At 56.1% G+C, this 13243-nt stretch overlaps 1 protein-coding gene across 2 annotated transcripts; it reads right to left on the minus strand.

Moving 5' to 3' along the window:
• Positions 1-321: 321 nt before the first annotated feature.
• ASPHD2 (aspartate beta-hydroxylase domain containing 2) lies at positions 322-12992 on the minus strand. Of its 2 annotated transcripts, XM_082699890.1 has the most exons (5): positions 12783-12961; positions 10211-10404; positions 7789-8893; positions 2723-2836; positions 322-2180 (listed from the first exon to the last, which is right to left on the minus strand). In XM_082699890.1, the coding sequence occupies exons 3-5, from the start codon at positions 8594-8596 to the stop codon at positions 2071-2073; spliced, it is 1032 nt and encodes a 343-aa protein (XP_082556016.1). In that variant the 5' UTR covers positions 8597-8893; positions 10211-10404; positions 12783-12961; the 3' UTR covers positions 322-2070. The 2 variants fall into 2 exon arrangements, with proteins under 2 accessions (XP_082556016.1, XP_082556015.1); XM_082699889.1 differs by lacking the exon at positions 10211-10404 and having other exon boundaries at positions 12783-12992.
• Positions 12993-13243: the final 251 nt, after the last annotated feature.

Below are 13243 nucleotides of genomic sequence, written 5' to 3' on the forward strand. Positions count from 1 at the left end.
CATATCTGCAGCGGAGCACAGCGACGCTCCCAGAGGCTCCGTGACTTGCCCAAGGTTGGGCGGAAGCCAGCTCCTGGCACGGAGTCCTGAGTACCCCCCAACCCCTACCTTTCCTTGTTCTCTGCCTCGAGTGCCACTTAGAGTTCCATGGATCTGCTCCTGTTAGCCCACACCCATAACTGGAGAGCTGTGTTTTTGTCTCACTCACCATAGACAGTGGTGCCTGTGGGGCCCCACCCATCTCTGCGACGTGATCCAAACTCCTAGTGACTCCTGCCAAGTGCCCTCTTTTCCCCAACAGACCACTTTCACAGTTCACTCTGGTTTTCAGCAAGGTCCTTTATTTATCTCCTGTTCCCCAAGCACGGCACATGAGCTCCGGTGGCCGGTTACCCGTGTGGGCTGTGGACTTTGTAAACGGAGAGCAGTCAGTATGTATAGAAATCATGCACCTTGGTGATTCTTTGACAAGATACTTAATGAGTAAAAAGATTTCACGTATGTTGGAAACTGCTGCCCTGTCCGGCATTCCACTCACTGAAAAAGATCCATTGACTCCAATGGAAACAGGTTTTCTTTGCTCCCTTGCCAGTCACTGCCTAGGGCATCTCGGCCCAGGGTCACGTCTGACGGCCATTACTCCCGGAAGCTGCTGGTTCTGTTCCGAGAGAACCCTGGACCTGTACGGGTGACCAGCTGTACACCGCCCACTGTATACATTAAACACTGCCCATGATACATGATTCGAAAAAGGCATCTCTAGGACAGCTGAAGGCTACTCTTGCACACCTCGGTTCACAGGAGAATGTTTCTAGAATTTGTGCCCCCAGCTGGCCATATCCTTCACAGGAAACCAAAAAGCCAGCTCCACCGCTGTGGGTCTTTTGGGTTCGTAGGTCTCCACAAAGGCCCCGCTCACACCCCCTGGCTTAGGTCATCGTCACCCGGCATGCGCCCCTGCACAGAGACGAAGACATGGGGCCGACCCCTCCACTGTCTCAGAGTCCAGCACTTGGAACACTTATGTACAGACAAATAAATGGAAAATCATAGGCAACAGAACTCCAAAGCAAAACAGACACGTTTTTGGTCAGATCGACAATTCCAGTTTTGCCAGAGGAAGGTGCTGCTGGAATGTCACTGGAGGAGCACACAGTCTCACGCTGCCATAGTCCCTATCAGCCAAACGGCTGGTCTGAACGTTCATTGCCGCGGACTTGAAGCGGCTGCGCGGGGAGTGTTCCCGGCCCCATTTGGCAGGAGGGCTCCTGTGGGCAGTGAGGTAAGCGGATCACACATTCGGCAGCTGATCCGTGGGAGCTCCGACTTGGCTCTTGAGGACACCAGCCTCAGCTTGGAAGGAAAGCCGTGTTTACACAGGAGCCTCCAGTCCCACCAGCCAGATGCTCCCCGCTGTCGGGGACCTGAAGGGGTTTGGGAGTGAGGGGGGGCGACGGTGACAAGTCTGTTCAGGCCCAGCCGTGCATGCCGCCCCGACTAGGCCCGCCCTGCCCGTGAAGCCAGCCGGGTGTGGGAACTGCAGACTGTCCCCCTGCCCCGGTGGCTGAAGGGTCCCCTGTGTGACCGTGACGGCAACAGAGGCCAAGGTCTCTAACACTGGTTTGCAGTTTTTGTTTTGTTCGTTTTTCTTTCAGATGACCACAAGGAGTTTTTACGTGACTACATTCAGACAGATAACCACTTGGTTACTCTATTCCAGAGCACTGAAAAAACCAGGTACGTGACATGGCACAGACAACAGTCACACCGAAGGCACAGAGCCCCCAGTCACAGAGCAAAGTAACACGCTATTAGGCAGAAAGGAATCTCAGAAGCAAATGACTGAAAGGAAAAAAAGAAAAATCTAAGGCGATACAAGCTGAAAATTTCCCATTTACAATAACCAAAGGAAAGAGGGAGCCCACGTGATCTCAAAACCCCAAATAAGAACTTTCTGGTGAGGCAGGACTCAGAGCGTGGATTCACAGCACGGGTTGGGGCTGGACCGTACCCCAGTCTGCCCGGGCTGACCCGCGGCCATTGTCGCCGACTCCAGCACGGAAAAGGTTCTCATCGACCCGGAGCAAAGATGAAATCCAGGGCCTGACGTTCAGCTGCTGCCACATTGGGGTGCCACAAATCCACCATGAAAACCACCCGTGGGCCATCCTCTGCTGAACCTGGGAGGGGGTGTGAGAGAAGAGAGGTTCAAACCGTTCCAGAGCCAGGACCCATGCAGTGCTGGACCCCCAGAGTGAGCTTCCGGGCAGGGCCCATCCTGTCCCTTGGCTTGCACTGGAAGATCGCCTCCTCTCCGAACAGGAATGTTAGCACGGTTTCCTGAGGTTCTGGGTGGAGCGTGTGAAAGGAGAGGGGCAGAGGACGGAAGGAGTGAGTGAGGGCTAGCTGGAGCACAGAGGACTTTTTGGCCGGTGGAACCGTTCCCGTATGATCCTGTCAGGGTGGATCCGTGTCACTGCGCATTTGTCAAAACCCACAGAACACACAGCAACAAGAGTGAACCCGAAGGAGACTGGAGTTCAATTAATAATAACCTGTCACTCTATGTGTCGCTTGCAACAAATGTACCACACTAAAGTAAGATGGTAATGGAAGGGGCAATGGGGGGGGGCTTATATACTGTGCTCAGTTTTTCTGGAAACCTAACTGGGCTGAGAAATACAGCCTATAACTTAAAGAAAAGAGAAAGGCAGCCGCTCACCTTCATGGAATGCAGTGTGCAGGAAAGAGTCATCGAAGAGCAGGCAGCGTCCTTCTGCCCAACACTGGGGCTCCCCCCCGACCACCAGTTCACAGCCACTTGGGGTTTTGAGACCTTTGAGGGAAAAGCAGAGAAAAGAGAATGAAGGCAGGTGGGATGGGGGGATGGGCTGTTTTGGTACAAATTGTCAACTTTTGAAGTGTCCTGGCCTTCTGCCTCACCCCTCAGAGCCCTGTCTGGGGTGGGAGGTGCTTTGGCAGAGGAAATACAGGCTGTGGACCCCAACCGTCACCGAGCTCCCTGGAAAACCACATTCCTCCATTGGCTTCATCTGTTCTGGGTCATGGGTCACTCTGTCAAGTCTTGTGCTGCACTTTTGAGATCCCTGAAGCCCATCTGTGGGACCTCCTATTCTCCCAACCCCCATTTATTGAGGAAGACCAGGTTTATAACCCGCCTGGCTCAGTAAACTGTGTTTATTAGACCCCAATCTCTAGGACTCTTTTGGTTAAGATGAAACCAGGCCCTCCTCTTTGGGTTCCAAGCTTTAAATCCATGTCGGGGCCTGAGGATGGCATGTTCTTAGTCTAAGCTCCTCTGGTCGCCCTCCGTGACACTGAAGGTCACCCCTAAGGCCATGCCTGAGCTCCATGGGGAAAGAGGCCCACATCTTTGTAAGCCTCTATACATTCACAATGGCGAGCACATGAGGTGCCAAGCAGGGGTGCATAACCGTAGGGAGCGGGCCTAGCTGAAATGCTGTGTGCCCACTTTCACGTCCCCGCCTCCCACCCTAGGATCCGAGGAAACACCCGGGCCCTGTCACTGCCTGGACGTCTGTAAATGAAGGCACCACCACAGCCGTGGAACAGAGTCCCGAGGGGCTGGATGGGCCCCACAGCTCTCTCAGGAAGGATGCATCAGGAGGAAGCAGGGTCCTGCCAGAGGGGATGTGATCGTGGTGGTCTTGTTCGTCTTGGGGGACTACGGGCACAACCGTGAGGCAGGACCAGTCGGCCCTGCCCACCACACACCCCAGCTGACACCTTAGGATGAACATAAAAGAGAGTTCTTGCTAACAAAGCATTTTAATACGCCCCTTGAACCGGAAGCACGTGTGCAGGAGGAAGTCACAGAGGCCACACGGAGGAGCGGCAAGAACAGAAGACTTGGGGTTCGAGGGCCAGCTCTGACCCTTCACTGCCGCGGGACTCTGTGCAAGTCACTTCACCTCTCTGAGCCTATAAAGGGGGAACAGCAGCGTGCTTACCTGAGGGGCTATATGGCCACTGTCCTTGCCACAGGGAACATACAAACTGCCTGAGTGCAAGTCTGGGCTAAATCAGCATTTTTGACATCCCTTCAGCCCCTCTCCGGACGGAGCTGCTGAGATTCAGAGAAATGACGTGACCTGCCAGAAGTCTGCTATTCAGTCCTGGTGGGGACATGAGGTTTAAATCCAAACCACAGAATGGGCTCTAATGACACTGGACAGTATTTCAGCAGTGGTGGCACTAAAGTGCTTGTCCATTCTTGTAGTAAAGGCTTCCACTGTCAATCTCACTGAATCAGGCGAGAAGGGCCTTCCAACTCTGGAATCATCATCTCCCATCTCCTGCTACTGGTAACAACTGCTGGGGAGGGCGGTGGGGTTTAGGGCTGTGACCGGCCCGGAGGAGAGAACCCTCACTGACTGGACGAGGCCATTAGGACTTGATGGTTCTCTGCAGGGACCCTCCACCCTAGGGCTTCAGAAAGCAGCTCTCCTTTCTCTGGGCCACTAAATGATTCATCACCATGCACCACAGCACAGCAGAAAAATGGTCTGGCCTGCTGGCTTGACAGCCCCCTGCTTACTTTCTTCTGCCTTCCCCTTCATCATGCCCTGGCCTTCCAGTGCCCCCCACTCCATTCCTGCCTACTGCCCCCAAACCAGCTTGGTTGGCAGAGATGATCAATACTGTCCCAGAGAGAGTGATCAGGGGGCTCTTGGGGATGGAGCTAGACCCCACGTGCTCTGGCTGAGGGCTTGCTCTTTGTCCCTACCGACCATCCAACGAGGCAGGTCAAGGCTGCAAAAAGGGCTCAGCGCCCCCTCCCCCGACTTCAGGACACTGGAGGCTGGCACTCCGGGGAGCAAGGCAAACACAAGCTGATCTGCCAATTCCACCCAGCTAGTCGGCCCAGAAATCCAACACCATGCACGTGAAAAGGCAATGAGAGTCTAACTGTGCTTCTTGAGCAAGAATTTGCTGAATATGCTCGTGCATTTTCATCTGCCCTTTCCTGAGGGTTGGCCGTGTGGAAGGGCATCTGCCTCCCCAGTCAACGTGCCTTGTGAACGTCAGAGGTCACTTGCTGGAGGTCTGTGGCCATGTGGTCAGGACGTCCCAGCCCCACAGGCAGAGCTGTCCCACGGGTCTGGGGTCCAGACCAAGGGACGCCACCCCTAGAGCTAGCTCAGAGAGGTCTTTGGTGAATGAATGGACTGGGGGGAATGCACAGCCGTGGCCGGGCTTTCAGGTGTCTGTGGGGTCAGCTCCACGAGTCACAGCTCAGAGGGCAGGCAGCCAAAGGGGACAAAGGCTGGCAGTTCCAGAGCAGGGCTCAGAAATAGAGGGTGTCTCCTGCACTCCAGCCAGGTATTCTGGCCAAGGTGTGGTCACCAGGGACGTACCAGGTTCGCTCCCTCTCTGGCAACACCCAAGGTCGCAGGGATCGAACCCACCTTTGTTTCATTCCGTGGTGGATTCAAACGTGTGCATGACCGTGGAAAGGAGGAAATGCTGAGCAAATCTAACCAGGGAGCTTGCCCCGGCCTCAGGGAAGCGGCCACAGTCCAGCGGGACTCCTTCCAGGAGAACATGACACGGCCCAGTTTTTCTGGTGGCAAGAACTAGTAGGGTTGAGAAGGGAACGACAGGTCGTACGGAAGGCCTGTGGGGGTGTGGTTTACACTCACACACGCACCACGCAGGTGCACGACAGGCATTTGTGCACAGAAGGCAAAGCCTTGCTCTTCTGCCCCCCACCCTGCTGCCCTTGCCACTGAACACACCTGCCTGGAATTCTACCTCAGTCCACAGGCGCCCTTCCTGCGGGTCACTCTGAAGCTTTTGAAAAACAGCCAAAGAAAACCTTTGAAGAAAGCACAGTACTGTTCCCCATGGCCCCAGTCTCCATCTCAAAGCTGGGCATGGGGGGGCTCCTGCATGGCTCGCTCCCACCCAACCTGTCTGACCTCGGCCCCCCTTCCCCCGAGCCCTCAGCCACGTCTGGGGCTCAGGGGGAAGACTCCTCTGCTCCATCCTAGCGGGATGGAATGTGAGATCTGAGTGTGCCCTGGAGTCCTGTATGGTGACCTTACTGAGACCACTCAGATGGCCACCTTGCCCCCTTGATTAATCAGAGTGCCCTTTGCCTGACTGCCCTTTACTTGCCCGTAGTCTCCACATGCATCTTCTCATCCTCCAGAGAGCCCCCAGGCATAAACTGTCACCCTTGTGCGAGGCTCAGAGTTTCGGGGTCCCAGCCAAGATCACTCGGCAGCTGGGGCCGACAGAGCTGAGTCCGGGGGTGCTTGCTTCCGAAGCCTGATGGTTTCCCACTGTTTCCTGAGGGCCCAGGTTTTAGGGATCCTTTCTTAGACTGCCCAGCACAGGTTTCATTCCAGGGGACTAGCTACCCCCTCTCTCCCGGCCAAGCAGCCACAGAAAATACCACTTTATTTAACCCTGTCAGTGGTCCTGAAGTAAGCACTACTTCCCATTTTACAGATGAGGAAACTGAGGCACGGAGAGACTCCGTTCCTTGCCCAGAGTCCCAGAGCTGACCACGGAGCCAGGCTCCCTCTTCTGGCCCCTCTGCCCTGTCCTGCCTCTGCTCTGTAAACACTCAGAGTATCAACTGCTCGAATCTAGCTGTCTTTCAAAGTGGCAAAGCCCTCTGTCCACGTCCCATTCTGCTCAGGCTCCCTGCATGGGGCAGGGGAAGCAGAGGGCTCTGGGGAAAGCGGGGCTGGAGAGCCCAGGAGGCTGCCCTGTGGTTTGTCTATAGAACAGCATGAGGCCCCCCGCTCCAGCCCTGACTGGGGCTCCTCCACGTGGGCTTTTTCATCCTCTGTTCCGAAGCTAAGGCAGCTAGCGCTGAGAATTTCCTGAAGCCGACCTTACCCGGGCTCTGGGCGTGCCCCACAGTCTGGGATGCTAACTGGGGGTACCAACCTATTATCATGAGTCACTAGGAACAAGGCATTCGGGGGAGCGAACATCCCTGTGTGCTGAGCTATGGCGAAGCCCCCCTCACGGGTGAGTAAGCACTGCATGTCCGGCTCCATGCGCATAAACGCTTCATGACACGTGTTCTCAGCGGACCCTCCAAGTACCTCCATGGGAAGGAGCTCTTGACCTCTTCTCTCTATGTGAGGACATGGGAGGTGCAGGGAGGCAAAGTGACTTGCCGCAGCTGACACAGCCAGCAGCCTCTGGGGCCAGGACGCAAACATGGCCAAGCTGACTTCAACCCCATTCTTAGGGCCACTGTCGCGCATGGTACCAACTGCCCTCAAACCTGAATGAACTCGGCACTAACACCACGCACGCATGCCCCATCGACTTGGGAGGCACGAGGGCATGTTGTGTAGCAGCCCAGGCATCAGGATGAACCTGTGACGGTTACAACAGCCTCTGGGCTCTTGAGCTGTGCTGCCTGATATGGTAGCCACAGCCACGGGTGCCTCGCTAAGTGTAGACAGAACTCTGTCCCCTGCTGGCACCAGCTGCATTTCAAGCGCTCAGCGGTCACATGGTACTAGTGGCTACTGTACTGGGATGGTGCAGATAGAGGCCGTTCCCACCACTGCAGAGAGCTCCCCTGGACAGACCTTCTGTCAGATCCTACTGCTCGCAAGTTCCTTTTCTGACTCAATCTCTGCGGTCAAAACTCTGCACATAATGCATCGACCTTTGACAGATGTGCCCTGTGGAGTGCAGACAGGCATGATTCTGGTGGCCCAGGGTGGCTGTGTCGGGCAGGCTGTGCCCTGAGCCCCCGCCCCCACGACCTACCTAAGTGGCACCGGATGCGGATGTTGGTGGGGCCATAGTGCTCCGTGATCACAGTCCCCGGGCTCAGCACGGAGATGCACGCGTTCCCAAAAACATTGTTCCCAATACAGGTCCGAAGGCTTCCAAGCAAGCGGTACGTCCGTGGGCACTTCCTGCAGTTCCTGGGAACACAAACCCCCTGATTGACCAAGTAAAAGGTGACCCACTCCCCACTGGGAGTGCTGTTCATTTTCCATCCTTGCGGGAGGCTGCAGTTTGAGAAGGCTTTGTACAGGGTCTCAAACTCGCACAGGATGGTCTGGAAGTTGCGCTCCAGCAGCTCCACGTCGTGCTTCTGGGCGTCCCGTGGGAAGTAGGGTGTGGTGGGAAGATCGGGCAGGAAGAAGACCTCGGGCTTCTGGATGGAGGGCCGGCTGCTGAGGTAGCGGCCCTGCTCGCGGATACCCTTGTGGATGCGGCCCATGCCGGACCAGGAGTAGCGCTTGGCGTACTCCTGCAGGTTGTAGTACAGCTTCTGGTTGAGGCCCTCGTTGTGGGCGCAGCGCACGCACTCAGGTGACTGGCAGTATGCGTAGCCGTTCTGCAGCCCGGCGGCATCTGTGCCCTGCATCAGGGAGTTGACGGTTGCGTAGGGCCGGGGCGGCTCGCGACCCACGTGGTAACAGTACCACACGAACAGGACTAGCAGGCAGGCCACGCTGACCACAGCCGTGGTGTCGCAGTCCCGTACCGACTGGATGCCCGTGGCGATGCAGTCCCGCAGGCCGTCCAGCGACCAGTTCCAGGCCACCAGCCACTCAAGCGACATCTTGGGGGAGCTGACGTTGGGGGCAGGGGGCAGGGTGAAGCAAGGTCAGACAGTCAGTCCTCAGAGGTCCCAAGGGCACCCGCACCCTGCAGCTTAACATTAGGGGGAAGGGGTGGCTGGGGCCAGGGGAGGCATGGCTGCCATCACGGTTCCTCGGATCCTGCCAAGTGTGGCATTGACCCACATCTGGGCTCACCACTCCGCTCCCTGCAAAAAAGTCACTGCAAGCTGGGTGGAAGGAGCCGCTTTTGGTCAGGCCAGCAAGTGGGATCAGTCACCGTGAAACGATTTTCGAACCTGACAAGAGAAAAAAAAAGTAAACCAGCATAAATTTTTATACCTGGATATATCCTCAACTGAAATGTAAAATCACAGATCCTTCTGGAAGGTCCCTGTGGGTAGGGGACACACTTCTCAATCTTGTGTGTTCTCTCCCCATTTTGCCACACCCCCCCACCCCCCAATTTCCCAAGAGGCCAACGGTGCATAATTTGCAACCAGTACTAACGATTACCCAAGGCCCATCTACTCTGTGTCATTTGTAGGGGGTGCGATCAGCCCCATTTTACAGGTGGGGAAACTGTGGTCCTGAGAGATTATATACCTCACCCAAGTTCATGTGGCCAGGGCAGACACACACTCCCCGGAGGGCTGCATGATGATGTCTAGTCATGGTAGGCATTTCATAAATACTTGTTCTCCTTAAGTCTCTGTACCTTTACAGAGAGATCTGGATTCAAAAGCATCTTAAAAATGGCAAAGGAAGGGGGCACCTGGGTGGTTCAGCTCAGGTCATGATCCCTGGGTCCTGGGATCCAGGCCACATCAGGTTCACTGCTCAGTGGGAGGCCTGTTTCTCCCTCTCTCACTCCCTCTGCTTGTGTTCCCTCTCTTGCTGCCTCTGTCAAACAAATAAATAAAATCTTTTATAAAAAAAAAAATTGGCAAAGGAGGGGCACATGGCTGGCTTAGTCAGTGGGGTGCGCAACCCTCGATCTCGGGGTCAAGAGCTCGAGCCCCATGTTGAATACAGAAATGACTTAAAATAAATAAAAGATTCCTAAAAATGGCAAAGGAACCACAAAACTGCACGGTCCCCATTTTACTTTCTCTCTTATGGTGCTTCATCATTCTTGCTTAATCTCTCTTGCCCTGCTGACAAAGGCTGGGTTGCACTCAAGCTGGAAGGAGGGGTGGGCTCTTGGGTCATGGGTCACCCCCACAGCTGACACTGGGCCTTTCTGTCTAGCCAGTCCAGAGACTACTCCCTGGTCTCACCCGCAGGTTAGGAGAGGAAGTGATGGGGGAGAATGGAAACAGAAGTCCTCTCAGGTCTCTTGTCTCCGGAACAGACAGGAGCACTCTGCCAAGTAGCCCGCCAGTGGTTGGGGCCAGCGTCTGGCACGCCGTTTACCCTAATAACCTAAAAGTAAGATCAGAGCCCGGCAGTCACGGTGCCCGTGTCTACAAAAGCCTGGCCGTGTTTCCCAGCTGAGAGATGCTGTGTCCAGCCTGCTTTTTCCAGAACAGCCAGATCTACAATCTCCCACAAGCCTAATACATTCCCTCGGTGCAAGGGGCCGAGTAATTCACAAAAGTCGTTTTGTGTACTACCTTCTCTCTTGGGAACTGAAGGCAACTGAAAAACTGGGGAAGCTGTCCCCTTTCCTTTCTGTGGGGACATTTGGCTGGAAAATTCTTGCGAGATGGCAGAGAGGCCAAGAACCCAGACTGGAGGTGGGCTGGACTGTGGGCAGGACACTTCCCTCTCGGTTCCTTCATCTCTAAGACTGGGCCATGCTCATCTCCTGGGATGGAGGAAAGTGACAACAGATATAAAACACTTAGGATGTCACAACGAAAATTTAGTATGTGCTTAGACATGTGGCAGCCCGTGTTGGTCAGCCAACAAAACCAAGCCAGGGCATTGGGGACAGGTATCTTGGGATGAGGGACCCTAAAAGCAAATTCTGGACACTCTCGCTGCCACGTATCTGAGCTGACTTTTATTTATCTCCAGACTGGCAAGACTAAAAATGAAAGAGAAACCTTAGGTGCTCATTCACTGCCTGCCTGCATCTTCCCAGCTTAGGTTGAATTAAGAATCATTTGACTATCATGTTTAGCAAGTCAAAAACGCACATGCTAAATATTCATGGCCGTTTTTATGTTTCTAGGAAAAATACAAGAGTGGGGAGGCTAGCAGCTCAATTTTTTTTTTCTCACACGTTCTCAATTTCTTCACAGATCTGGGCCCCACTGGATGGAAACAGACCATTTGGTGCCCCTGGTTCTCTCTAGCCATACCGTAACTGGCACATGTTCCCTTGAAAGGGGAAGGGAAAGAAAATCTGGGATGATTCTCCCATGTTTTGTTTGCAAGCCTGTCTCCCAACCAGAACTCCAGGATTCCTGAAATTCAGTGTGAAACTGTCATCTGCGTGAAAAACAAGCACTTTTACTAAAAGGATTTCCCCCCTCCCTGAGCTCAACTTCTAATTGGAACTTTTAAACTCAGTCTCTCAGGAGAAGAGGTTTCTCTTCGTTGAGAAGTGAGATGGTGATAATTTAGCAAACACCTGTTAAGTGTCAGTCCCCATCAGCTCTGCTAATTGCTTAACTCCAGCACAATGAAAACCTGGAACACAGGGCGGATGAAGAACAGATCTCTTCATTGGACACCCCTGGAGCTCACCAGCCTCCTGGGGGAAGCCTCATTCTAGTCAACACCAGCCATGAGCGCTCCCTAGCCTGAACTATAAACAAAAGGCAGCAAAAGATCCTGATGCCCTGAGCCCAGCTTCAGATCCTGTTCTCATAACCAGCACGGAGAGCCAAAGTTAGGACTTTTCTTACCTGCCACTTCCTTTTAGTCAAAAGACACTGGCAGGCCCCTGAGCCCAGAGGTGAGTTTAAAAGCTCACGGCTGAAATGTGACACTAAAAAATCCTTTACATTTGCAGGGTGACTGGCAGCTTATTAAGTACTGATTCCAACATACAACACTCAGGGCACCCAGTGACAACCACGAAGGCGCCAGTGGAAATCCACGAAGGCATGGATTCTCTCCCCCTGTCCGGTTCTTGGCTCAGGGACCACAGTAATGTCCGGTTTCCTTCACATATCTCATCATTTGCATCTGCTTCATGTCTGTCCTCCTTAGGGACAGGGACCTGTCACTGCAGTTCTGCCCTTTAATAACTCCAATCGTAAAGGTCAGTCAGCCCTGGAGAATGCATGGCCAATTGGTCAGCAAGTCCAATGAAATATACCTTTTGATACGATGAACATATGGGGGATAGACTCAGCTCTAACTTGGCTAATGGGGTTCACCTTACAATCCAAGAAGCTGCCCAGTGCTAAAGAGCTTTTGGTCTTTCTCAGGGTGCGGCCAGGCTGCCCTAGAAGTACCCCCAAAGAGCAGGGCAAAGCAGGGCAAGGGGTATGATGCAGGTCACCCTCCCCACCCAGGACCCTGGGAACTGTCTTGGAACCAGCCTTCCCCCTTGGGCAACTGGAGACTTCTCTTCCTCACTTTCTGGGCCAGCTTTTTCAGCATCCGCCCACTCTGGAGAGTGGGGGAAAGGTGGGGGCAGCGGATGGGTTAACACAGATGGTGACCACCAGGAGGTCAGGGGAGGAGGGGGATGGGACCACGGAAAAGTGCATATTGACAGGAAAAGTGGGCAATCGGCTGAAGACTGGGGAAGGTGGCTTATGGTGATAGCTTATGGGACAGGGGAGGAGGGTCACCACGAGAAATATGGGAAGTGGGTGACGCTCAGGGTTGGGGGAAGGGGGAGAGATGGGAAGGAAAGGGAGCAGGGAGGAGGGTCATGGGGCGCCGCGGTGGGCACCGCGATGGGGCAGGGGCTACGAGGAGGGTGCTGCCCGCCGCCAACACAGCCCCGGCGGCGGCGCTCTGCACGTAGCGAGTGCCGGGCGGCGGGGCCCCTTGGCCGGGCCGGGATGCGGGGCACGGGGCGCGGGGCACGGGGGGGGGGAGCGCCGGCGTTCCCAAGCATCCCCAGCGGCCGCGCCGCCGCCAGCCGTGGGGACCGCGGGCCTGCAGCCGTCCGGCCCCCGCCTCCTCCCCCTCTCCCCGGGGGTGGGGTGGTGGCGGCCCGGCCGCGCCGTCTTCCCCCCCACCCCCCGCGCCCGGCAGCCCCCCGGAGACGCCGCTTACCTGCGCGCCGGCGCGCGAGCGGCGGGGGCGGATGCTGGGGCCGGGGGGGACGCCGCCGCCCGAGGGCGCGGACGCGCAGACGCCCCCTGCCCGCGCCGCGGGGCCACCGCCCGGCCCACGCCGCGGGAGCCCGAGCTGGAGCCGAGCCGGTGCCCCCACCGGTGCCGACGCCGCTCTGCGCTCCGCGGGGCCGCGCGGACCACAACTCCCACAATGCCGCGCGCGGCTGGCCGGCTGGAGGAGGGGGCGCGGGCGGCGGGCGGGGCGGGGCTGGCGTGGGGGCGGGGCGGGGCTCGGACCCCCGGCGCGCACGGCGCGGGGCCGCTGGGGAGGCTTTAAGGGAGTGGCGGTGGCGGAGACCCCGGGACGCTCTGCCCGGCGGGGCCGGGGGTGGAGTGCGCAGGCGGAGCGCGCGGGCGGGCGGGCGTTCATTCATTCGCTCTGCGTTCCTCCCTCTGTGC

Source organism: Mustela nivalis (assembly GCF_964662115.1).
Source record: "Mustela nivalis genome assembly, chromosome: 14".
Classification (NCBI taxonomy): Eukaryota; Metazoa; Chordata; class Mammalia; order Carnivora; family Mustelidae; genus Mustela; species Mustela nivalis.

Excerpts from the sequence above, each read along its gene's own strand:
- ASPHD2 (XM_082699889.1), bottom strand. The coding sequence starts at position 8,596 with ATGTCGCTTGAGTGGCTGGTGGCCTGGAACTGGTCGCTGGACGGCCTG. Across the intron at positions 2,837-7,788 it reads CCGCATCCGGTGCCACTTAG|GTCTCAAAACCCCAAGTGGC; the intron begins GTAGGTCGTGGG and ends TTTCCCTCAAAG. Across the intron at positions 2,181-2,722 it reads GCACACTGCATTCCATGAAG|GTTCAGCAGAGGATGGCCCA; the intron begins GTGAGCGGCTGC and ends ACCCCCTCCCAG.